The sequence below is a fragment of the Cannabis sativa genome, chromosome 2 (genome assembly GCF_029168945.1).
Source record: "Cannabis sativa cultivar Pink pepper isolate KNU-18-1 chromosome 2, ASM2916894v1, whole genome shotgun sequence".
In the NCBI taxonomy this organism is placed as follows: Eukaryota; Viridiplantae; Streptophyta; class Magnoliopsida; order Rosales; family Cannabaceae; genus Cannabis; species Cannabis sativa.
Window position 1 is genome coordinate 91,684,162 of NC_083602.1, and position 26,424 is coordinate 91,710,585.

The following is a 26,424-nucleotide window of genomic DNA, read 5'->3' on the forward strand; positions in this document are numbered from 1 at the left end:
CTAAGAATGCTCGATTTAAATACATAAATATATACAAAGATTTTTTTCATATATTTTTTTTATTCAATGTTAAGTGGATGACTTATCATGTAATCATTTAGTATATCATAAATTAGGAGAATTCATATCAATTTTAATTTTTTGTGTTTGAATTTATTATGACATAATCATCATGAAACACTTAACATACACTTTAACATTGTAAATTCTAATTTATCTAAGACCAAAATATTCTTCTTTTCCTTGATTTTTGTCAATAAAATCTACTAAGTAACAACTTAAAATTCCAATTGATCATATTTTTCTGTATAGCATGCAAATAAATATATATTATTTTAGTAATCTTAAATTCTTTGTGTATATTTGGTGTTTCTAAATGCCATCCTCTCTTGTTAAATCATTTGTTTGTACATTAATAATATATCATGTATTTTTTTTTTGCCATGAATAATATTATATATATTTTGATATTAGTATATATAATTTGTTTACGTAGTTATTAGAATTATTTATGAATTTATGCAAATATTCTCAAACAGCGTAAGAATCTCTTTAAACCAATATAGCTCATCACATATTTTGTAAAACCGAAAGTCATGTAGATATATAAATTTGTAAAAATATTTTTTTAAAAAAATAAAAATTAAATTAGATTTAAGAAATTACTTTATATATTATTTTTTAAAAAAATGTATATATATTTTGAGTTGTTCCGATAATTTTTATGTAAATTTTGGTTGCAAGACTAAGTTTTTCAAGAAAAGATTGGATTTGATATTTTCTTGCCAATTGAGGAGGACCTCTAGTTTAGTACAAAAGTCAATAATTGTGTTTTTATGTATTAAGTCTTTTGACTTTTTATATTATATTAATATAACTAATAATAAATTAATAATAAGATTAATTAATAATTAATTAAGTAATTACCTGGTTTGGAATTTTGAAATGAGTACATTCCTTCTAAGTTAGAACCTTCTCTAACATCACTATCACCATCATCAAGAATAAGCATAATCTTTTGAGCCTGCAATCAAAATACAATTAGTGTCGTTTTATAGTTTTTGTGTCGTTTTCTTAAAATTAAAGCTTTGAATTTTTGTTTGTTAACCTTCTCAGCAGAAATATTGTCGTATACATTAACTTCTCCATTATAAAACAATGTGATTTGTTGTTGTGATTTACTTGAAGATTTCTCAACAAACGACACACTTGATTTCATTGCATCACACCTTCAAACCAAAAAAAAATTATAAACAAAATGATAATAGAACACAAACTTTAACCAAATATCAATACTCATTTGTAAAAATAAATAAATAAATAAAAATAAAAAAATATCAGAGAGATTCGATCCTCAAATAGCATTTATGATCACTCACTACAAGAAAATGTTACATTACCGGCGGAATTATTAGGGGCGGACTAAATCCGCCGCTAATAGTAGGGTTTATTTTTTTAAAAAAATAAAATAATATTGAAAGAATTGGTTTGTGCGGGAATTCTCCCGGCATTAAATTTCAAATTTATTAGCGGCGGACTATTACCGGCGGAAGTCCGCCACTAATAATATTAAATAATATTTTAAATATTATACTTTTATTATTACCGGCGGATCCTATTGTGCAGGCGGATCTCATACTAACCTAGTATTTTATATATATATATCATCTTCATCTTTACTCTTCATTAATTTCTATTTCTCTCTCTCTCTCTCTCTTCGTCTCCGTCCTTACCACCATCAATTCCTCTCCTCTTGCTCCTTTAAATCCACCCCTACATCTCACCAAATTAATGATAGTCTCCTCTAATGGGTGAGTATGATCTCTGATATATATTTTTTTTTGAATATTTACTTGAGAAATATTTAATTATATATTTAAAAATGGGTTTCTCTTTCTCTCTTTTTAGTTATTTTCTTTATTGGAAATTGTGCGACAAGGAAATCAAAACCATTATTTTTGGAGTCGATGCTATTAATAAATGAAAGCAAACTGCCGACAAAGGAAATCAAATTTTTTTTAGGAAACCATTATTTTTGGGTCGATTTCTTCTCTAAATATAAATTATTTTTAATCATTTTTTTTTAAAAGGAACTTTATTAAGAGTAAATGAGGTATATATGTAAAATATTATGGGTATAAAAGTATAATTTTTTTTTTAGATATATATTTTTAATATATATAATATATTTATATATATTATTAGGTGTATATTTTTTTATCGAAGAAAATTAATTAGAATATAAATTATGTTTTGAATGTATTGATTTTTTTTATTTAAAAGGAGTGTATGTATTGATTAAGAGTATATATATTTGTATATTTTTATTAAAAAAATAAATATACATGTAATTTTTAATATCTTTGTGTGTATTTATTTGTTTATATTTAAATGAGTATGTATTTACATATTTATATTTCATATATATATTTTTATATATATAATATATTTATAAGAATATATTATTATGTATATGATTTTATCTCAAAATTAATTAGTGATTATTAGAATTTAATTCATGTGGGACAATGTTCTCCAATCTCTCGTGACGATAGTGAATATTTTTGCTCACCAATCTTGAATCACCTTATCATAGGGCATGCCATTTCGCATGGTTATACCATGTTAAGACACCTTATCTCATGTTCAGGCCCGGCCCTGGGCATAGGCGGGCTAGGCCTGTGCCTAGGGCCCACCTATCCCAGGGGCCAAAAAAAAAATATTCTCCTTTTAAAATTATACAATTTTTTTTATTGATTTTCAAAAATACCATATTTTTTCTAAATAAGGGCCCAAAATAATTTTTTTTTCTATGGCCCACTAAGAGTTAGGGCCGGCCCTGCTCATGTTCTTATGTATATGATTCAATACTTTTATATTTAATTCATGTGAGATAATTTTCTCCAATAATTACCTAAAATACTATAATTTACCTTGATATAAAGTTATTAAAATTATAATTTTACATAATTTAGAATTTTTATATTTTTTTAGCAATTACATTATACATACTAAACTAAATTACATTCCCAAATCCATTCAAAATAAAGAAAATTACATTCCCAAATATTTGGTTTAATTGATTATATTATCCCCAAATATTTGGTTTGATTATTATCTATTTTTCGTGTTTTTTTCCTTCAAATTGTTCTAGTAGAAAACTTAAATAAATAATAAACTTAATAAATTGTAGTTATAGACATAGTAATTTCACACTTTTTCTTAAAAAAATCCCAAATTTGAATCTTCTCTCTTAATATATAATAAATTTATAAGTTAACAAACAAATTTATATTAGTGTGTGGCTCTAAAATAATATTTATACATAGTCATTATACTATATAATTTTCAATGAACCACCATTAACCATTATAGTATCTCATGCAATATATAGTAAATTTAGCAATTAAATTAACATATAATCATACTACTAATTACTATATTAATTACCTTAATTTCGGGGTTAATCGGAGTTCTAGAAGAGACGGCGGCCGGAGCAAAGATGTAGGAGTGAATTTTTTAGGTGGTGAGAATAAAGGAGTATTAGTATTAGTATTAGTCTTCTTCCCCATAATCTTAAGTTGATGATCTCTTCTTGCATGAAGATATTTTCTAAATAAACAAACACTATACGACATGTCGTTTTCGTTTTCTAATCTCATTCCACTTTTTGCAATACTGTCGTTTAATTGCTTCATAATGATGTCGTAAAACTATTATATATCACTGTCTCCAAATAGAGAAAAATAATATAGCATAAGATAAAAATATGAGAATCTCAATACAATATCATCATCATATACTCATTTTTTTATATATATATATATGATCAATAAATAAATAAATTTAAGGTAGTGGAAAGCTCAAATATAATCAATATATAACTACTTGACTTGATAGTGTAGTGTATTAAGTAAACTGCATATATTTATATATGCAACTATAGATGAATATATATATATGTGTATGTATAAATGAGAAGAGAAGCAGGCGATTGTGAAATTGAAAATAACGCCAAGCAAGGTGACAATTAATTAATTAGAGTTTTCGTTAGGTTCGAAACTCACTCTATTTTTTCTTTTAACTCATATACATGTATGCATGTGGAGAATACATTAGCATGAGATACATAGAAATATACTATATGAATGAATAGGTTTATTTAGAAACATATTACAATGAGACTTTTAATATCAATCATGAACTGTATTAGAATTTGGGGATAAGATGAATGAGGTTCCATCTCAAAACTAATTTGCAATGGGAGGAGTAGCTCATTCCTCTTATATATTCTATTATCTTTCCACACATTAGCGATGTAGGACTCTCTAACAAACTGAATTGGCATGAACTAAAAATATAGAGTTTAATACTCATCTTGTCATTCCTAATTCGGTGAAAAAAAATCTCATAATAAATCTTTTCACTCAAAATATATTCTTATAACCATATATGTATTTTTTGGTATTCTTTGATTAGAAGATATGCTTTTTTTTTTTTTTTTTTTGAGTGGAAGATATCTAATATTATTCTTGATCAAAAAAGATATCTAATATTATTGATAGGATTTGTCATGTTTACATAAGTACATTAATATTAACTAGAATATAATTAAATATCACTCTAATATGCATGCAACATTTTTATGTCCATACTAAAAAGTACAATTAATCTTTTCAACTATAATTAAAAGAAAAAACTAAAATTAGAAACAATGAAGAATGACCTTCTCTATTATTATGTATTTGGCCGTAAAGGCAAGAGGAATTAAAGTGGAGGCAATGTTTGACATTTTTGTACACAATTGTTAATTTTAAATTACCAATTAATGTATAAATAAATAAAATATTAAAATATACAAAACAAGAGAATGTTGCTTCGATACTATCAAATATCAATCACTACTAACTCATTTTGTTTTGACATAATTGATTGAAAAATCCAAAATGACTATTTTACAAGGTATAATATTATTATTATTGAGAGCGTTATTATAAGGCACTAAGGTTACGTCTTATAAATAATTAGTAATTTTTTATAATTTTTATTAAATTAAAATAAATAAGATTCGATATTAAATTGTACCAACATTGATATTACACCTCATAAGTGTATTAGGCAACATAAATACTCTTTAGCATTTCTCCACTATTAATATAATTCAATATCGGATCCCAATTTTATAAAAATTATAGATAAACGCTAACTAAATTATAAAATAACATGTCATAGAAGTGCTAACACTTTAGTGTGCCATAATAATACTTTAATTGATTAAAGAATATTAATGGAAGAAGAAGAAGACTACTAAAAGTAACTCAATGAAACAATGAGTTAATTCCCAATAAGAAAGAAAAACAAAGAAAGAGAAGAAACTTAATTAAATCAACTTTGATTAGGATTTTGCAAATCAAAAACTCAAAACATGTGATTATTTTGTTCAATGAACTGTACAAAAACAATTTACAAAATTCAAACCAATTGCTAAAACAATTTAATTCCCCTGTTAATCTTGTAAGTATATAAACCAATCTACCAATATTTACTACTAAACCTTTGAACTTATTCATCACTTCTCTGCAATTTTGCAACTTTAGGTCTTCTTGTGTAGACATACTTCAGAGGAGGTCTACTACTCTTTACCTTAACAGAAATTAAACTCTTTACATAGAAACAAACCGAATTATAAAATATGTTCATGTTGCTATCTAAATCATAAACAACATTTCTCAACTTTTGCTTACCAATGTTGTAAGAAGTCAACTGAAATGCAGACCTATCATCTCCAACAACTTTCATTAGAATTTCATTGTTCTTCCAAAAGGTTAGTAAATGACTGTAATGCTTTTCTAGCGGTCCAATCTGCCTGTATTCGGTCCAAGAACAAGCACCTGCAGCGTCTTTCTTCATCATGAAGATAAAAGAGGTGTTGTCACCGTTCGGGGTCAAACACAACACAACTGAATCATTCCACACTGCAAAACGAAGTGAATATTCTTCGAGTGCCCATTCTTCAACACCCAAAGCTTCAAAATTTGGCAAATTTACCAAACGAAACTTGTCATTACTCATATCAAAACTGAGGATGAATATAGCTTCATCGCTTATCACTACCATCCAGTAACAAACGCCTCCCCAACATAACCCGTTGCATAGTTGAGTATCGGCTATAGCATCAACTATGTCTTCAGACATTTTGATCTCTCTCCAATGATCAGATCCCACTGTGTATACCCCAACTTGACATTCATCTTCACCGAGCCAAATGGCAACACATTTGTATTTGTTGTTTTCAGAATCGAGTTCAAATCCTACATTGGGATAAGCTTCGAATCCAACATTCATCGGTTTTGGGAGAATCACAGATTCTTTCAAAGAAGGATTACATAACATCATTCTCCCATGATTATTCACTAGCAAAAGGAGTCCATCACAGTGATACATTACATTGTTGAACCCTTCCTTAAGAAAAACTGGTAAAGTTACAGTATCAACCACAGTTCCCAAAACATTGGTCTCAACATCATTGTAGATTATATTTAACAATGGGTGTGTGGCTAAACGATGATCAACATTGGGAGAAGGGTTTGTGAAACAAAGTAATGAAACTAAAGACTTGTTTTTGGCAATGATGAGGTGTTTGGCTACAAATTCTGGGTCTTTGATCAAACTTGAAATTAGGGTGTGATAAAACTTGTTCACAAATCTAAATTGTACAAGGGAATCAGCAGGTGCCCACAACATAATTTTCTCCACAAGTTCACTTGGCAAATCATAAAAGCAAGCCATTTCTGCCATGAGCAACCAATCTTTGTATCAAAATTAATAACTTAAACATGACATCACATAAAAATGTGCATTAACAAACCCTAAACACTCAAGAACCCTAATACCCAAATCAAGTTGTAAACAGTAAACACTATACATGAAATCACATACAATATTTCTACAAAAAGAACAAAAAAAATTAAAACTTTACATCCAAAATATTTCTTTAACAATGGATGTTAGTAAAATAAATAATCAAAATTGAAAAGAATTAAAAAAAAAATTATAAAGCTAGAAGAAGTAATAATGGCTGACCTTAATCTGCACCAGAATTGAGAAGCTGTTCTTGAAAAAAGAACCTTTTCTCTTCCTTTTCAATCCGATTTTACCTTTAGAAAATCAAAAAATGTAAATTCATAAACAATAAACTGAAACTAAAAGCTTGCATTTCTTGTTGAGTAGAAGAAAAAGAAGAAGCGTGATATTCGATTATGGGGAAGTATTAATTCAAGCATTCATCAACAATAACCGAACAAAAATCATATCTTTATCAAAATAAAAGTGAAAATTCTCATATATTTACCTTAGCTCACAGCAAATTTTTTCCAGAAAAACAGAGCAAGAACTCAGAGAAAGGAAGAAGAAGAAGAAAAGGAAAAGAATGATTTATTATTTTTATTTGATTTTCTGTTTTTCTTTCTTGTGACGGGCCTCGTGGATGGGCCTATCATTTGGGCTGAAAATGAGGTCCACATGTAGAGGCCCAACCTCGTGTTAATGATGGTAGAGAAACTTACAAAAATATTAAATTTTGGACAAATATTTACAATTTTACTACCATATGGCAAAAAGAGAAATTTGCTAAACTAATTATTTGAATTACTAAAATTTGCAAAATAATCTCACTTAATTTACTCTATTTAAATAATGGCTAATTAGGATTTTTTTCTCCCCGAACTTTAACATAATCCAAATCATGCCCCTGAATTATTTTGGCCGTTAAATTTTTTTCCTAAACTATTGAAATTGTTAGATTTAAGGATTTTTGTCTAATTTTAATAAAAAAGTTCTACCATGGATGAAAGTTCAGGGACATAATTTAGTAAATATCAAAGTTTGAGGGGCATAATTTGGTAGATATTAAAGTCTGGGAAGTATGGTTTAGTACATAAACAATCACTGAAACAGTAAAGTTGAATGAAATTAGACAAAAATCCTTAAATCTAACAATCTCAATAGTTTAGGGAGAATTTTTAATGGAAAAAAAAGTTTAGAAGACATGATATGGTACATGTCAAAGTTCGGAAAGAAAATAATCCTAATTAGCCTTAAATCATATATGATTTGTATGTTTTTTTTTTTTTTTGTTGCTTGAACTATGATTTGTATGGTTGATAATACAACTTAACAAGTAATGTTCTTCGGCCTAACTTCAAAACATTGCGTGGAGTGAAGAACAACACATTGAACTTCATATATTATGTATTAACCAAATCACTTCTAATTATTGTAAAGGAAACAAATTATGAAACTAACATTGATCTCTTGCACCAAAAACAAAAACAAACAAATTATTGCATATGTAAATATTATGTATAAAGATGTTGGACTCAACAATTTCTTTTTTATCTTTTTAAGTTTATTTTGTAAGAGCAAAACTTCTTTGTGAAATAATACTTTTTTTTACACATATAAAAGACTAATTTATATCAAAATAATATTATTTTGTAAAATTAATTAAAATATATATATTTTTTCAATAATTATTGTAATTGATTACTTGAAAGTAAACACAATTCTTTTTAAAACAAATTTTTTTTATTTAAAAAGAAAGTAGTATATATTTTACATAATAACATATATCTTACACTTCAATATAATAAAACAAAAAAAAAATATTTACATAAAAAAATAATTGGTAAGTATCATTTTTGATCTTATATTTTGTAAAAGTTATCAATTAAAATCTCTGTTTTGTTAAATGACAAAACAGACTTTGTATTTTCAAAAATAGTACAAATAGGACCCTGAACTCAATTTTCGACAATTTTTTTTTATTATAATCAACTTGAAGATAATTCCTAACACGAATATTTGTAAAAAATTTAATCGCAGTTTTTTCATAACACCTCTAGGTTGGATTATTATTAAGTTTTATTTTGATAAAAAATCAATTCAATGTCCTATTTGTACTATTTTAAAAAATACAGTGTCTATTTTATCATTTAACAAAATAAATAGTTCAATCTATAACCTTTACAAAACACACAATCTGAAAGTAGTATTTATCCAAAAATAATAATAATCTTTTTTTCATCCATTACTCATATATGTGTTAAAACTTACAATTGAATTAATCAAATAAAAAATAAATTAAAATTGTATTATTTGCCCGGTGTGACAGGATAGCCAATGCCATGTCTTCGGGTCGGAAAAACCACAAACAAAAGACTACAAACCACCCCGATTCCCACCGGAACTATATCCAAAACCTCGGCCGCCGCCTTCCCCGGCTGAGGACACAAACACATAGCCACATTCCTATCCCTAATCGCCACAACCCCAAATACCAAAACCGACAAAACCGCATGAACCCAATCCACAAACCCGATTCTGTACCCTCCCAAATCGGGTAAACCCGACCCGACTGATCCACCCGACCCGGTGGGGCAATCGAAGAGGAAGATCCCTTTGAAGGTGGCTATGCCGTAGTAGACTCTGCCGTCGGAGGCCTTGACACTGTCGGTGAAGGAGGCGACGAAGCACGAGAGAGAGAGGAGAGTCAACAGAAGAAAAGTCAACGTTCGGGTTACCGGGTCGCATGACCCGTTTTGGGTGAAAATAGGGGTGAGGAGTTGGAAGGCTAGGAGGGTCCCTGTTGGGAGGAGATTGGCTAAGTTGGCTGTGGTTGTTAGGGTTTGGGATATGGCTCTTTGGGGTAGGCTCTGCTGACGTGGCGGTAGCGGTGGTGGTTCGGTGGTGGCGGGTTGATCCGGGTCGGGTTTTGTTTCGGGTACTGATCTTCTTGATCTAATAAGAGACATGTTTGTTGATCTGTTTTTTTTCTTAAAGTTATTAAGGTTATGTGTTTATATATAGCTATATATTATATATATAGATATGTATTGAGTAGTGGTAGTGGTTAACTTGTCGTGAAAGGTGTTTAAGTATTTAATATTTTGTATATATAATATGTGTATATATGTGGAGATGAGAATTATATATAGTTATAAACAGAAACTAAGAAGTACATATTATATTGAATTGTGTCAACGAAAGCAAACTCACACATGGAGTTTGTTTGAATGTATATCATATTAATTGTTTGTTCCTACTATGATCGAAGCTTCTTATGCAAATATAGATATGATCATATGTAGACTAAGCCTATAAAAGAATATATGTGCATAATAATTAATATGTATTATTTGAATTGTTTTTATTTATTATGATTAGTTATTAGACTAATAATGGGGTTAGGTTGTTAATTAATTTGTTGAATATTTGCATGCATGTTGTCATCATAATTATGTGTGTATAATATTATAATATGAGAATTACTAAAAAGTATTATTGGTGCTTAGCATTATTCTCGGTGTAACATTCCTATCGGTATAATTAAGTATCAGGTCCTATATAAAAAAATAACTTTTAGAGAATATCGCTAACTAATAACAATACTAGCAATTAATTAAGTTGTGGCAGAGGTTAATTAGAATTACAAACTCCAACTAGACACCTTTTGCATATGTGTTATTATTAGTACCTAATTAATAATCCATTTATATATATATATATATATATATATATATATATATATGATTTCCATCAATATTAGGATTAGAAGGATATAACATAGCTTTTACAATTAGTCTTCTGAATTTGGTAAAATTTCAAGCTAAGTTATATATGCTTCAAAATGCTCATCATATATAATACACACATAGATTAATTATTTTAAAAGAAAAGGAAAAGAAAATGAAATCTTAGAAAAAAAGATATAAATATTATATATTTATATAATTTCTGAATTTATTGAAAATATTTGGACTTAATTAAAGGGAATTATATATATATATTCTTAGATTATATATATATAGCTATATAACAATATTTACATTTATTTGATGAAATATATATTCATTTGTATTACCAACTCAAGAGAAAGGTAGAATTGTGTCTCTAAAATTAGAAGCATCATTCTAATGAAAGTGTCCTTTTGACATTAATATATAAACAACTATATTTACAGTTAATATATAAATTACATTTCAACATCACACACCATTTTCAAACCAATAAGGTCAGTTTAGATAAATGTGATTATTACTTCTTTTTTTTTTTTGAAAAAATAAATAATATATTTTTAGTTTAATTTTAAGTACACATTTCATTACTCATAGATATATTCCTACCTCATTTAACAATGATTAAATACAGGGGAATCAGTCAATTGACTATTTTTTTATTTCAAAAGAAAAATATTGGTATAAATCTTGTTTAATTTCAAAAGAAATTATTCATAACACTAATTTTATAATATATCAGTGATTCACACTAATTTATAATACGTAGTTGTGGGGGAAGTAATAAATATCTTTCATTTCAAATTAGGTGGTAAAACTCCAAAAGATATATAGTGGTAAAATTACATAAATTACTATTTTTTTTGTAAATTTTTTAGTTTTATGTTTAACATTTTTATGGAATTCTATAAAAACACAAGAAAATAAAATAAAACATCAAAACAACCACAAAACAATATCAAAAATAATATATAAATAACAAAAAATTAACAAAAAAAATAACAAGAGTACAACATAAAAATACATTAAAAGACCGTATTTTACGTAAATAAAATCTTAAAAACTGTAAAATATTTAAAATTTTGTACAATTTTTTTTTGTTGTTTTTGTATTTTTTTTTAAGTAATCCCAAAGCTAAATGGAACTCTTAGTATGAGCCCAATTAAATTAAACTATATTGGGCTGCTCAACAGGCCCAATAGGCCCAATAAAAGGACCATTATAATGACTTGTCACTGAGAAAGAAAAACAAAAAGAAACACACGACGAAACGAAACGTACCCTTCGAAACCGTAAACAAAGGTACATACAATAAACATATTCATCTTCTTCCCTCTCATTGTGTTTTCTCTTTTTAAATAAATTAATTATTTTTACATTTTAATTCTGTAATTAATTGACGGACTGTCATTCTCATATTCGTAACAGACAAATCGCTCTAAATTTTTACAATTGGGGTAAATTTTAGGGTTCTAACACTCATAATCTGTGATTCGAAGTTAATTAACTTGTTTGTGCTTATTCTGTAATTTAACTTCTGTAAAATTCAAAATTTCTTTTGCCCATTTAGGTTGATTCGATTTCTGATGCGAAAGATTCAAGCTTTGGAGATTATATTCAAGTTACAATATTGGGATTGCTTGTTTGAATTTAAATTACTGAACTTTGGTTTGGATTCTGGTTTTTATTGTAATTTAGCATAATAATTTGATTATAAGAAGATGAAACGCAAACGTGGGCACAAGAAAGGGAAGTCAAAAAAGGGATCTGTGACTGTGAGTAGTGTTAAAGAAGCAGAAGTTTCAACTGTGGAAAATGAGTCAGGTTTGGATGAGTTTGATGATAATCCCAACACACCATCTTCAACTGGTAATGATCAGCCTAACAATCTTGTTGTTAGTGGTAAAGGGGTTGGGAAGCCACTTGGGATTGTTAAAGTGAAGCTTAAAAAACCAAAAATAATGGAGTCCCAACTTGCTTCTTCTGATGCTCCAACACAGAGTGATACTGATAAGAGTAGTCAGCAAATGGGGTTGGAAAGACAAGCTGTGGTTGCTGAGAAAATGGAAGATAGTGCTAATTCTTTGCTTGAAGCTACATTGAGTACACTTGGGAATTCGTCCAAGAAAGCTGGGAGCATAAAGATTAAGTCTTCAAAGTCTCTTGGACCAAGTATTAAACAGGCTAATAATGATGATGTTCCAACAATAAGAGAAGAGAGTCCATTAAAGGAACTGAAGACCCCGGTTCGAGATCATCGATATGATAAGGAAGAGTTAGATACTTGTCTTATGGTTAGTTGAAATTGTTGGATAATGTAGTTTTCGATTAGTATTGTGTCATTGGTTTTTTATTGTTTTTTATGTTGCTTGTTGTAGGTGATTCAAAAGGTAATGAAAATGGATGCTGCTGAACCGTTCAATTCCCCTGTTAATCCAATTGCTCTTGGAATTCCTGTAAGTATATAAACACACCTGTATTTCAAAGTGAAGTTGAAGATTCATTCAAGCTGAAATTGAGTTTTTCTTTTTTGTGAGACCAGGATTATTTTGATGTGATAGACACACCAATGGATTTCGGAACAATATGTAGCAATCTTGAAAGTGGTGTTAAGTATTCTAACTCTGAGGATGTATTCAAAGATGTACAGTTTATTTGGGGCAACTGTTACAAGTATAACAATAAGGGTGACTACATTTTAGAGCTTTTGAAAAGGGTTAAGAAGAATTTTACAAAGTATTGGACAGCAGCTGGATTGTATAGCGGACAATCAAGAGGAGCCGAGGGTGAGGACTTCTTGACTATGCTAATCTTCTCTGTTGATTCAATTTTTCTTAAGTAAGCTAGTTACTGTTAGATTCTTTATGTTTCAACAGATGGTGTGGTATACCAGCTTCTTGTATCTCGGATGCTTTACAAAAGTTCCAAAGCTCAGAGATTAGGACTTAATTTATAGGCAAAGAAATTTACAGGGTACAAAGACTAACAGAAAGCTAACAAGAATAACAGCTGTAACTAATCTGATCTGTTTGATTGGGTTTTTACACACTTGAATAAATAATATTTGGATCCTACAAGTTTTTTCTTCGATTTATTTTTAGATATCTGTATAAAGCTGTTTTTTGCTTCTCCCAAACTTCTGGGAGAAAATTTAAAATGGGTTTTTGAGATATATAATATTGTTTCAGTAATATGCTTTGGTTTGTATTCTCATCAATTATATGATATTTGTATTCTAAATTTCAGTGGCAGTGTTTATATTTAAATTATATTATATACTCCCTGACCACCCAGCTCTGTTTTCTCGTTTTCACCCCTTTAGTTACTATTATGTTGTTTTGTTCTTCACACTCTTGACATGTTTAAAAAGGTTTTCTTTTTGTGTATTCTTTGATCTGTGTTTGTGTATTTATGTTTTAATAATTGTTGTAATATGTATACAGTCCATTAGTTAATATTTGGAATGAAGATGACTTTTTTTGTTATAACATCTAGTCTAAGCTATTATTACATTTTCGTTGTTTTAGATGGTGAAGGGAGTCAAGAGAAGGCTGCACTATCTAGTCAGGGGAAATTACACGTGAAAGGTGGTCACTCGAAAAAATCAAAGAAGGGCGGGTATGTTCATTTTACTTGTTTAAATCTGCAATTTTCTGTTTATGTTAAGATTCACTATCACTTGCAAATAAGACACCTGAGTTGCAAATATTATGTAAAGCCTTAGAAATTGTGAGTGTTATGTTCATTCATGCACTTAATGTTAATGATATATATTGTTAGACGTTAGAAAGATATAAAGATATGGGGGCTTGATAACTAACCCCTCTTGCTGGTCTCACTATTCTATGCTATGTTTTCTGCAGAGTTTGTTGTTCTAATTCTTGTGTCTTGATTTTCTTACAGAAGGCGTCATAAAGCCGATTGTTTATGTGCTATATGTGTTCTAAAGCGTCGTAGAAGGGAGCGTGAGGAGAATGATCGAATAGCGAAAGGTCAGATTGGAGGCAGTGATAATAATCTTTCTCAAGAGTTGAAGCAAGAGGTAACAATTGGTTTATGATTTGACAGTTTTTATTTACTTTTGAGATGTTTGGGAAATTTAAGGCCGGCCAATTGAGTTGCAGGAAGAAGTTGCTTTAGTATTTTGTTTCGTTTCGTTTGTTCTATAGGAATCTTCACCGGCAGAAAGCCCTTCTGGTGAAAATTCATCGTCAGATATGGATGAATCTTCAGCAGACCCAAATGCAACTGCTGAAGGGGAAGAAAGGAAAGAAGGGACAATGGAGGAATCTAAGCAGCAATCGCAACCTTCGGCTGAGAAGGAAAAAGAGGAAGAGAATGAAGACGAGGATGAGGAGGGGGATGATGACGACGACGATGATGATGCAGATGGAGAGAATGGCGTGGAGGTCGCAAATGAAGAAAATGTTGAAACGCCAGAGCAGTTTGATAAATCAAACGAGGACGCTGATAAACGATCTCAACAAGCAATAGGAGAGGAGTCGGGTGACAGAATTCAATCCGATACTCATCGAAAAGAAGACACAACAATGCAGCATGAGGAACTAACGACAGATGTTGATCGACATAAGAATAAGGTATTCATTAAGTAATATCATAATGATTCTCTTGAGGGAACATGTTAGAGAGTTTATGATAATTTTTGTTTGTTTCAGGAAATCGAAGAATCACATAAAAAATTTAAAGCTAACCAGATTAAGCTTTTGGAAAATCCTATGCTTTTGGATTTGTGTGGAGTTCTATTCCCTGATAATCCCAAGTCCATATGGAGAGGACCTCATTCTTTAGTTCACTGTAAGAATACTTCTCGTCGAAGCTCGATTCACACAGCTATCGATTCACTCATGAAATCGGCCAACCAGTAAAAGGGTTTTTTGATTTACACTCTTGGCAACATTTCTCATGGAGCTGTGAGGCAATCTAGCTAAAAACATTAGCAAAATTTCTGTCTTGTTATATTTTTTTTTATTTTAGTTGGGGCAATATATGTGTAACATATATATCATGTTAAGAATGAATAATAATTTGTAGCATTTATGTACAAATATGTGATTATTTCAATTCTCATTTTCCATTGTGCTACTTTTAAGTTTCCAAACAGTCTAATATTCCAAAGTACAATGAATTAAACAAGAAACAACTTGGTTCAGAAAATCAACTTGATTTCTACAAGTCTAACCAAACCAGAGATGTGTTTGGAAATGAACTTCTTCATCTCCTAATAGAAATCAGACTCTTTTCATATATCGGAACTGTATCATAAAATCTTCCATTTTTAACTAGATCATAATCAACACTTCTTAACTCTTCAGTACGAATGTTGCAAGAAACCAAATGTTGTTTTCCATCATTGTCAAAGACTTCCATTAAAATCTCATCATTCTTCCAGAATGGTAGAAAATGTCCGGAATGCTTTTCTAGCGGTCCAATCTCCCCAGTCCAAAAATAATCACCTGTTACGTCTTTCTTCAAGATGAAGATAGAAAGAATACTCTGACCAATAGGGGTGAAACACATCACAACCGAATCATTCCACACTGCAAGGCGAAGCGAATAATCTTCGGGGTCCCAGTCTCCATCACCCAAAGCATCAAAATCTGGCAATTCTATTATACGAAATTTCTCATTACTCATATCAAAACTGAGGATCATTTCAGTTTCATCTTGGGCAATACACCAGTAACAAACACCTCCACAACATACATCATCAGATACTTGTTTACCTCAAATATACTGCATTATGACTTGAGATATGTTGATCTCTTTCCAAGAATCAGAACCCACTGTGTAAACCTGAACACAACATTTATTATGATCGAGCCAAATAGCAACACATTTGTATTTGTTGTTTCTAGAATCATGTCCAAAATCTATAATGGGAATAGATTCAATGCTAGCATTCTTTGGTTTTGGGAGAATCATGAATTCTTTCAAAGTAGGATTACATAACACCATAGTCTTGAGACCATAATTTGCTAGCAAAAGGAGTCCATCACAGTGAAACATGCTATCCCATCGATTCATATCCAAACGTGGTAAAGTTAGATCTTCTGTGACAGTTATAAAATGATCCTTCTTACCATCATCATCATCATCATCATCATGGATTATAGTGAGCAATGAGTATTCGATTAAGCGATTATCGACACCGGGGGAAGGCACTTTGAAACAAAGTAAGGACATAGAAGACTGGTTTTTGGTCATGAGAAGGTGTTTGGCCACAAATATTGGATTGTCGATGAACGTTGAAATACAAGAATACCAAAACTTGTTCATCAATTTAAACTCTACTAAACAATCTGCAGGTATCAACAACATGATTTTCGCCACAACCTCACTTGGCAAATCAGAAAATCTAGCCATTTCTGCCATGAATGATCAAACTAAGCTTTTAATCAAAACTAATCAAAACTTGTTTGTTCATAAAGACAGAATATACTAAAAACTCAAGACCACAATATCAAAAAACCTATTTGAAAGATAAATGAAAATAAAAATAGTACAGAAGTGAAGTGAAGTGAGTAGCTGACCTTAATTTGTGTATGATTAAGCTCTTCCTCTTCTTCCTTTTCAACCTGGTGTTTAACCCTAACAAATTAAAAACAAAAATGCATGTAATCAACAATGGTGGGTATGAAATGAAGTTAAAAGGTGTTGGTTTAAAAATGGAGTTGAATGAATCGATTGCTGCAAATAAAATTCCAAAATCAATTACTCACTCAGTACTTGTCTTCTATAGCATAAGAGTTGGATCAGTTGCTCACTCACACCATGGAAGGAAGCTTGGTTCGAAAGTAATATATAGTACTTTCTTGAATAATTGTTTTACAAAAGGGAAAGAGCTTTATATAGCCCATAATAAAATCAAGAATAGCTGTAACAGAAATGTACAGCTGGACAAAACAACCCTTAACAACCTATAACTAACTTAATACAAAGCTTAAATAACAGAATTCCAACTAATCCTAACAAGTACTGTTTGAAAATGAGTGACATGTTATTAACTGTCGTTTTCTAATGTTTTGTGTCGTTTTTGTATACGACGAAAATCATTATGGTTGAGAAAAATGGCTTAAAATGATCACACTAAGCTTTAAATCAAAACTAAGCGTCAGATTATGAAAAAGTGCAATAGTAACACATGACAGAAAAATCGAAGCTTCAAAGATTTTTGTTCAGTTGAAAATGAAAACAGTAAAAGAAAAAAATGAAAATTGAGAAAATGATAATAAATAGAGAAGTGAAGTGAGTGACTAACCTTAGTTTCTGTATGACTAACCTTTGTTGGCTGAATTATGAGTGATATTATATATAGTGAAGGATTTTCACAACCTTTTCTGTCTTACAAACAACTGAAGAAGAATAAGCTTGTTTGTCACACTCTCATGCATTTTATGATCAATAAAATAATCAACACAAACTTCTTACTAACTGTACTCCTGTATATATATATATATATATATATCTATATTATATTGCACCAGAGCAGTACATGAAAAGTATTCTCCATAACACATTTCAAAATCAATTACTCACTCAGTCAGTACTTGTCTTCTCTTCTTCAGTAGTTGGTTAGTGAGTTAGTGAAAAAGTTGAACATCAAAGATGATAATGATAAGATAAAAATCTCAATTTGGATATTCAAGATTTGTGCATTGTGCCTCTTAGTGGAACCTTTGATTAAATAATTACTAATTATGGACAAAGTTTAACTACTGATGATGATGATCATGAGGATCCAAAATCACCTTCTTCACAAAAATCTCCTCAAATTCGTGTTTCATATAAATCTTGAACACATGCCTGGCTGCCATAGTTAAACTTCTTCATCCTCTCCTTATAGAAATCAAACTCTTTTCATATAGACAAACTGAATCATAAAATATGTGTATTTCTCTATCTAGATCAAAAGCAACATTTCTTAACTCTTCGGTGTGAATGTTGCAAGAAGCCAAGTGATTTACGCGTATATCATCTTCAAAGACTTCCATTAGAATCTCATTATTCTTCCAAGCACCTCCTGCAGATTCATACATGGTGAAGATAAAAAGGATGTTGTCATCAAGATTGCGGGTATCCCCAAAAAAGGGAGCCAAAGACATCACAACAGAATGATTCCACACTACAAGGCATAGATGATAAGTATCGAACCAATCTTCATTTTCAAAAAGAGGTTCTAAATCTGGCAAATCTATCATACCAAATTCCTCACTACTCATATCAAAACTGAGGATCATTTCGATTGAATCTTGTTTCATACACCAATAACAAAAACCTCCAAAACATACAGCATTGCATAGTTCAGTATGCACTATATAATCCATTACCTCTTGAGACATGAATTGATCTCTCTCCAAGAATCAGAACTGAGCCAAATGGAAACACATTTGTATTTGTTGTTTTTGGAATCAAGTTCAAATCCTATGTGGTGATGAGCTTCAAATTTAACATTCTTTGGTTCTGGGAGAATCTAAATGATGCGCCACATTCTTGTACTTCTCATTAAGAAAATGTGGTATAGTGAGAGCTTCTGTAACAGTTATAACATCATCGTTTTCAACATCATCATCATCATGGATGATAGTAAGCAATGGGTATGTGATCAAGCGATGATCATCATGGGGGGAAGGGTCTTTGAAACAAAGTAAGGACATAGAAGACTGGTTTTTGGTAATGAGGAGGTGCTTGGCTACAAATTTTGGATCGTTGATGAAAGTCGAAATACAAGAATACAAGAACTTGTTCACAGATTTACACTCTATCAGAGAATCTGGAGGTACCAACAACATGATTTTCTCCAAAACTTCACTTGGCAAATCAAAAAAACTCGCCATTATTTCTGCCATGAATGATCAATATAAGCTTATAATCAAAACTAATAACCTACACATGGCATCACTTGTACAAAAAGGTGTACTATAGAACACAACATACTACTATATCCAGTAAAAAACCTATATGATTAACCTAGAAAAAAAAAGAGAGATAATAAATACAAAAATGAGTGGCTAACCTTAATTTGTGTATGATTAAGCTCTTCTTCCTCTTCCTTTTCAATCTTGTTTTTAACCCTTGCAAATTTAAAAGCAGAAAAGAAGAAAGAAGAAACAAATAAATAAAAATGATTTCTTTACTATATAATTCAGTTCAAAAATTTCCATGACTAAGCAAGTCTTACAAAACTCCCCAAATACATTAAACCCACCAATAATTATGACGTAGAAAGAACAATAACCTTAGTGATAGTGACTGTGTTGTGTTGTGTTGTCAAGAAAGATCAATAGCAAGAGTTGAGTTGCTCAACAAAATCTCACCATGGGAATTAAGTAGTGATAGTGACTGTGTTTGAGCCTTTGAGCGTCAAGAACCATCTTACAACTGATTTCTATATTTAAGTGTCCTAGTTAAACTTTGTGGTAAATGAAAATGTGATATAAACATGAAACATGTATAAATAAGAATATGTCAAAGCTCCAAATGAGTTTTTGTATTGTATGTAATGAATTGAGACTTGAGAGTTTTCTTTTATGATATAATCAATCAATATAACTTTGTTATAATTCTTTATTGTTGATAGTCAAGTATTATCATGGAGATGAAAAACTGTTCCGGGCAGCCTCGGTTGGGCGTGGTTGGTTCTTGATGGAGAGTTCATTTCCATGGATTTGAGGATCACATTCACACTCATTTCCAAATCCAAATAAGCTCATTTTTTGTTGCCTTCCAAAAAGACCAACATGAAATTTAGAACCATTTGGGGGAATTCACATTTTATTGTCCTATTCCTACAAAGTCTAACCAGTAAACCAGTAAAAGAGATTATCTTTTTCAACAAATATTCTTATGTTTAAACTATATATCAAAGTAATAAAAAAAACTGTGAAAGGCATCAATAATGACTTCATTTCATTACATAGATAATGTTTAAATCATAAAATCAAACTAAACAAATAACATTTTAGTCTCTACACTTCTAGAGCCAAACCAGAGAGTTTGGAAATTAAATTTCCTTCACTCCCTCCTACCTAATAGAAACCAGACTTTTTTCATACAAACAAAACGAATTATAATATATCTTTAGTTTTCTATCTATACCAAAAACATTTCTTAACTTTCCAGTACGAATGTTGCAAGAAGCCAAGTAATATACGCGCGTATCATCTACAAAGACTTCCATCAGAATCTCATCATTCTTCCAAAATGGTAGTAAGTTATTGTAATACTTCTCTAGTGGTCCAATCTGCACATATTTGGTCCAACCACCTGCTACGCCTTTATCCATGGTGAAGACAAAAAAGATTAACTTATTCCCCCATGTGAAATCAGGGGCCAAATACATCACAACAGAATCATTCCACACTGCCAAGCGCGTACTATAAGAAACCAAGAAATCTTCCGCAGCATAAAAATGTTCAAAATCTGGTAAATCTATCATACGAAATTCCTCACTACTCATATCAAAACTGAGGATCTTATCAATTCCAGGTTGGCTAATATACCAGTAACAAACACCTCCAAAACATACAGCATTGCATAGTTCAGTATGCACTATATAATCCATTACGTCTTGAGACATGTTGATCTCTCTCCAAGAATCAGAACCCACTGTGTATACCTCAACTTTACATTCGTCTTCGTTACTGAGCCAAATGGAAACACATTTGTATTTGTTGTTTCTAGAATCATGTTCAAATCCTATGTGGTGATGAGCTTTAAACGTAACACTATTCTTTGGTTGTGGGAGAATAATGAATTCTTTCAAAGCAGGATTACACAACGCCATAGTTATAGTCTCCTCGGTACCATCTTTTACTAGCAAAAGAAGTCCATCACAGTGATATATGTAAACCCATCGATTCATATTCAAATGTGGTATAGTTAGATCTGCTTTGACAGTTCTAAAATGATTCTTCTTACCACCACCATCATCATCTTCAAGGATAATAGTGACAACATCATCATCATCTTCAAGGATAATAGTGACAACATCATCATCGCCATGGATTATAGTGACATAATCATTATCATTGATTATAGTGTCATCATCATCATCATCATCATGGATTATAGTGTCATCATCATCAGCACCTTCATCATTACCATCAACATGGACTATATTGAGCAATGGGTATGTGATCATGCGATGATCGTCATGGGGGAAGGGTCTTCGAAACAAAGAAAGGATATGGAAGATTCGCTTTTGGTATTGAGGAGGTGCTTAGCTGCAAATTTTGGATCGTTGATGAAAGTGGAAATAAAAGAATACCAAAACTTGTTCACAGATTTACATTCTACTAGAGAATCTGCAGGTACCAACAACATGATTTTCTCCACAACTTCACTTGGCAAATCACAAAATCTCACCATTTCTGCCATGAATGATCAAACTAAGCTTATAATCAAAATTATTAACTTTAAAAAAGGAATAAGATTATAAAAAGGTGCAATTGTTCATTCATAGGACAAAATATACTAAAACATCATGACAGAAAAATCCAAACTTCAAAGATTTTGTTCAGTTGAAAATGAAAACAGTAAAAAAAAATGGAAATTAAGAAAATGACAGTAAATTCAGAAGTGAAGTGAGTGGCTGACCTTAATTTCTGTATTTCTGTATGATTAAGCTCTTCCTCTACTTCCTTTTCTACTCTGGTTTCTAACTCAAACCAGAAAAAGAACCCAGAAGAAGGAAGACAACACAAACAAAATAAATAAAAAAAATGGTATTTCTCTTGAATTTTTCTATGAGCTATTCTTATTGTTCAGAACTCTCATATATATATATATATAGGTAAATTATAAAAGCAAATAATACATTGAACTGAACCAACCAATACCATAATTATGATTACATAGAAACAATACAATACACCTTTTTGAAAACCCCAAACAACTGTAGGACTTCCCAATACAAGAAGAATAATTGTCAATTCATATTTCCAATACTTGTCTTCTCAATAGACAATTCATATTTCCAATACAAGCTTCTTCCCACCGTCCTATTTATTTAATTTCTCTATCACAAAATAACTCATATATAAGACTTTTTTTTTTTTTTTCATTTTTAGCTGGCTGAATTATGAGTGATATTGATTAGGAAATACTTTTAGAGGTTTTATAATGGATACGATTCAAGTTTTAAACAATAAGTGATAGTGATTAGTATAACATATAGTGAAGAATTTCCACAACCATTTCTTTCTTAGTGAAATATTTCACTGAAGAAGAACAAGCTTGTTTGCCACACTCTCATGCATTTTATGATCAATGAATTATCTACACAAACTTATTACCAACTTTACTCTGTACATATTATATATTATAAAGTTGACCAAATTGTGACATTAAGACCTGAAACAAAGAAAGAAAGCATAATGCACCAGAGCAGTACATGAAAAGTAGTCTCCATAACACATTTTAAAATCAATTACTCACTCAGTTCCTGTGCTTGTCTTCTCTTCTTCAACAGCAATACTCAGTAGTTGCTTAGTGAGTTAGTGAATAAGTTGAACGTCAAAGATGATAATGATATTGTTTTTGTTAATGATAAGATAAAAAAGGCAACTCTCACTCTAAATTTGGATAGTCAAGATTTGTGCATTGTGCCTCTTAGTGGAAGCTTTGATTAAAACACATGAATCAATCAAGAAACAGCATCATTGCTAGTATGAACTCAAGAAATAGAAATTAAAAATAAAATCACTTGAAGAAGAAGCTCCAACCTGGAATTTAGATGAAACTGAATCAGGAGTTTGGATTCAAAGAAAAAAATTTGGACCATTTCTCGATTTGTGCGTGTCATCCTTGCGCAGGGGCCATGCTAATCTTCTCTGTATCGTTCCAATTTTATCGGATGTCCCCGAAGGGACAAGCAACAAGACTGAGGTAAGGATATATAAACACTCTAAGGAAATGTTATATTGGCGATGTGGGACAGTTAGAATTTGTACTTTGTACAAATCAAATCTGTGGGCCGTTATTTACAAGGTAACAAATTTGTTGTTGGTAAAGTCCGGCCCAATACAAACAGAGCCTGCTATGCTTTGGATGAGTGACTGACTTATGTGTCGTTCTCTTATGTTTTCTGTCGTTTTTTGTAAAGACTTAAATAAAAGTTTCTATATTTTATGAGTGCCAAAAGCATATATAATTAAAATAAATTTGGGTACGGTTGAGTTCTCCGTGATTCTGGAGCCAAGTCTTGCAGGCGAGAACGGGGTCTTGGGATGGTTGTGTTAATCCGGCTCTTGCTGAGGCTCTTGGTGTGAAAGAGGTAGGAATTAAAGCTTTCTCGTGTCACTGTGGAATCGGATAGCCTCATAACAGTTCAAGCTTTTCGGAGCTCGGTGAATACTAATTCTCCTTTCGGTTGTTGCATTGCAGAATGCAAGAGAATAATTTCAAATTTGAATTATGTTTGTTTACGTTTTGTTAAACGTTCTGCTAACCGTGTGGCTCATGGTCTTGCCCGAGTCTCATGGTTATATGATGAGCGTAGTTATTTGGTGGACACTGTTCCGAATAACATTAGTGATGTAATTGCGCAAGAATTGTTTTAAATAAAGTTATCAGCTTTTATTAAAAAAAAAATATGTATCATTGGAAAATAGTAAACTAAGCCAAAGAGACTCAACATAAATTCCCTAAAGAAATTAGATATTATAGTATATTACTGGACCCAGCTCGAAGTATTTTTTCGCATTAGTCACAATGAATTCGTACTACTAAGACGTGAATATGAAGATTAATTTCGTGGGAGGAAGCCAAGATTGTTGTCAATCATTTTTCTATTAGTTACGTTAAGCGAAAACCTAGTTTTCAAGCACTAACAATCATTTTTATTGAAATAGTAAAAATCTCACATTTCTGATAGTGGTACTCCTTTGTGAAATATCGCCCGGACCATCTCAGAATATTTATGCTCACTCGTCACAATGAATTGGTACTACTAAGACGTGAATAAGAAGAGTAGTTTTGAGTTAAATTTTGTTAAAATGGCCTCCTAATTAAATAATTAAAAATATTAAATAATTAAAAATATTCTTCTTTTCAGGATAAATTTTAACAAGTTTTTTTTCTTATTCTTTCACTCGTTAGTGTTCTCTTAAAATCTCACATTACACATCTCGAAAAATCGTAAAATTTTACGGAACAAAACCAAGACCGTTGTGAATCACTTTTCTATTAGACACGTTTGAGAGAAAAAGTAGTTTTCATGCACTAACTAGTCATAATGAATTCGTAAAATTAAGACGTGAATATGAAGATTGGATTTGCATTAAATTTTGTTAAAATTGCCTCCTAATTAAAAATTTTAAAATATTTTTCTCTGTAGGATAAATTTTAACAAGTTTTTTCCTTACTCTTACACTTGTTAGTGTTCTCTTGAAATCTCACCCTACACATCTCGAAAAATCGTGAAATTTCACGTGGACAAAGCCAAGACCGTTGTGCATCACTTTTCTATTGGAAACATTGAGAGAAAAATTAGTTTTCATGTACTAACAATCATTTAAGTCGAAATAGTCAAAATTTCACATTTCTAATAGTGTTACCCCTTTGTGAAATGTAGCCTGGACCTATCTTGGAATATTTTTTGCTACTAGTCACAATGAATTTGTACTACTAAGACGTGAATATGAAGATTGGTTTCGCGTTAAATTTTGTCAAAATGGCCCCTAATTAAAATATTGAAAATTTTCTTCGTTTCAGGGTAAATTTTAACAAGTTTTTTCCTTACTCTTACACTCGCTAGTGTTCTTTTAAAATCTCAACCTACACATCTCGAAAAATCATGAAATTCCACAAGGACAAAGCCACGACCATTATGCATCATTTTTCTATTGGAGACGTTGAGAGAAAAAGTAGTTTTCAAGGACTAACAATCATTTTAATCGAAATTGTGAAAATCCCTCTTTTCTGATCGTGGTACCCTTATGTGAAATGTGGTCCGGACCAATCTCGAAATATTTTTCACCACTAGTCACAATGAATTCTTACTATTAAGACATGAATATGAAGATTAGTTTTGCGTAATTTTTTTTGTTTAAATGGCCCCTAATTCAAAAATAGAAAATATTCTTCTTTTTTGGGTAAATTTTAACAAGCTTTTTTCTTACTCTTACACTCGTTAGTGTTCTCTTAAAATCTAACCCTACATATCTCGAAAAATCATGAAATTTCACGGGGACAAAGCCAAGATCGTTGTGCATCACTTTTCTATTGGACACGTTGAGAGAAAAAGTATTTTTCATGCACTAACAATCATTTTAATCGAAATAGTGAAAATCTCACATTTCTGATAGTGGTACGTACCCCTTTGTGAAATGTGGCCCGGACCCATCTCGGAATATTTTTTGCCACTAGTTACAATGAATTTGTACTACTAAGACGTTAATATGAAGATTGATTTCGCGTTAAATTTTAATAAAATGTGCCCTTAATTCAAAAATTGAAAATATTCTTCTTTTCAGGGTAAATTTTAACAAGTTTTTTCCTTACTCTTACTCTTACACTCATTAGTGTTCTCTTAAAATTTCGCCTTTACACATCTTGAAAAAATTGTGAAATTTCATAAGGATGAAGTCAAGACCGTTGTGTATCATTTTTTATATTGGACACATTGAGAGAAAAGTAATTTTCAAGCACTGACAATCAATATAATCAAAAGAGTTAAAATCTCACATTTCTGATAGTGATAACCCTTTGTGAAATGTGGTTCGAACCCATCTCGAAATATTTTTTCCCACTAGTTACAATGAATTTGTACTACTAAAATGTGAATATGAAGACTGATTTCGCGTTAAAGCTTGTTAATATAGCCCCCTAA

The 26,424-nt window shown here is 30.7% G+C and overlaps 5 protein-coding genes and 1 non-coding gene across 7 annotated transcripts; 1 reads left to right on the forward strand and 5 right to left on the reverse strand.

Annotated features, from left to right (window-relative positions):
* Positions 1–5,376: 5,376 nt before the first annotated feature.
* LOC115718927 (putative F-box/kelch-repeat protein At3g17570) lies at positions 5,377–7,549 on the reverse strand. The gene is made up of 3 exons (XM_030647754.2): positions 7,352–7,549; positions 7,084–7,157; positions 5,377–6,791 (listed from the first exon to the last, which is right to left on the reverse strand). The coding sequence occupies exon 3, from the start codon at positions 6,787–6,789 to the stop codon at positions 5,563–5,565; it is 1,227 nt and encodes a 408-aa protein (XP_030503614.2). The 5' UTR covers positions 6,790–6,791; positions 7,084–7,157; positions 7,352–7,549; the 3' UTR covers positions 5,377–5,562.
* Positions 7,550–9,052: 1,503 nt separating this feature from the next.
* On the reverse strand, positions 9,053–9,850 carry LOC115718930 (protein DMP3). The gene has a single exon (XM_030647758.2). It carries the CDS (start codon positions 9,810–9,812, stop codon positions 9,153–9,155), a length of 660 nt encoding a protein of 219 aa, XP_030503618.2. The 5' UTR covers positions 9,813–9,850; the 3' UTR covers positions 9,053–9,152.
* A 1,946-nt stretch (positions 9,851–11,796) lies between these two features.
* LOC115718926 (uncharacterized) lies at positions 11,797–15,677 on the forward strand. Of its 2 annotated transcripts, none has more exons than XM_030647752.2 (8): positions 11,797–11,876; positions 12,145–12,868; positions 12,953–13,030; positions 13,117–13,360; positions 14,102–14,192; positions 14,478–14,616; positions 14,744–15,172; positions 15,251–15,677. In XM_030647752.2, the coding sequence occupies exons 2-8, from the start codon at positions 12,296–12,298 to the stop codon at positions 15,458–15,460; spliced, it is 1,764 nt and encodes a 587-aa protein (XP_030503612.2). In that variant the 5' UTR covers positions 11,797–11,876; positions 12,145–12,295; the 3' UTR covers positions 15,461–15,677. The 2 variants fall into 2 exon arrangements, with proteins under 2 accessions (XP_030503612.2, XP_060967044.1); XM_061111061.1 differs by having other exon boundaries at positions 11,869–12,031.
* LOC133035198 (uncharacterized) lies at positions 15,648–16,247 on the reverse strand. The gene has a single exon (XM_061111063.1). It carries the CDS (start codon positions 16,245–16,247, stop codon positions 15,807–15,809), a length of 441 nt encoding a protein of 146 aa, XP_060967046.1. The 3' UTR covers positions 15,648–15,806.
* On the reverse strand, positions 15,648–16,967 carry LOC115718928 (putative F-box protein At1g47790). The gene has a single exon (XM_030647757.2). The coding sequence runs from the start codon at positions 16,965–16,967 to the stop codon at positions 16,320–16,322; it is 648 nt and encodes a 215-aa protein (XP_030503617.2). The 3' UTR covers positions 15,648–16,319.
* Positions 16,968–23,361: 6,394 nt separating this feature from the next.
* On the reverse strand, positions 23,362–23,464 carry LOC115721575 (U6 spliceosomal RNA). Its single transcript, XR_004012590.1, has one exon. It is a non-coding gene; the product is annotated as a U6 spliceosomal RNA (small nuclear RNA).
* Between the last annotated feature and the right edge of the window lie 2,960 nt (positions 23,465–26,424).

Excerpts from the sequence above, each read along its gene's own strand:
- LOC115718927 (XM_030647754.2), bottom strand. The coding sequence starts at position 6,789 with ATGGCTTGCTTTTATGATTTGCCAAGTGAACTTGTGGAGAAAATTATG.
- LOC133035198 (XM_061111063.1), bottom strand. The coding sequence starts at position 16,247 with ATGATCCTCAGTTTTGATATGAGTAATGAGAAATTTCGTATAATAGAA.
- LOC115718930 (XM_030647758.2), bottom strand. The coding sequence starts at position 9,812 with ATGTCTCTTATTAGATCAAGAAGATCAGTACCCGAAACAAAACCCGAC.
- LOC115718928 (XM_030647757.2), bottom strand. The coding sequence starts at position 16,967 with ATGGCAGAAATGGCTAGATTTTCTGATTTGCCAAGTGAGGTTGTGGCG.
- LOC115718926 (XM_030647752.2), top strand. The coding sequence starts at position 12,296 with ATGAAACGCAAACGTGGGCACAAGAAAGGGAAGTCAAAAAAGGGATCT. Across the intron at positions 13,361-14,101 it reads ACAATCAAGAGGAGCCGAGG|ATGGTGAAGGGAGTCAAGAG; the intron begins GTGAGGACTTCT and ends TCGTTGTTTTAG. Across the intron at positions 14,617-14,743 it reads CTCAAGAGTTGAAGCAAGAG|GAATCTTCACCGGCAGAAAG; the intron begins GTAACAATTGGT and ends TTTGTTCTATAG.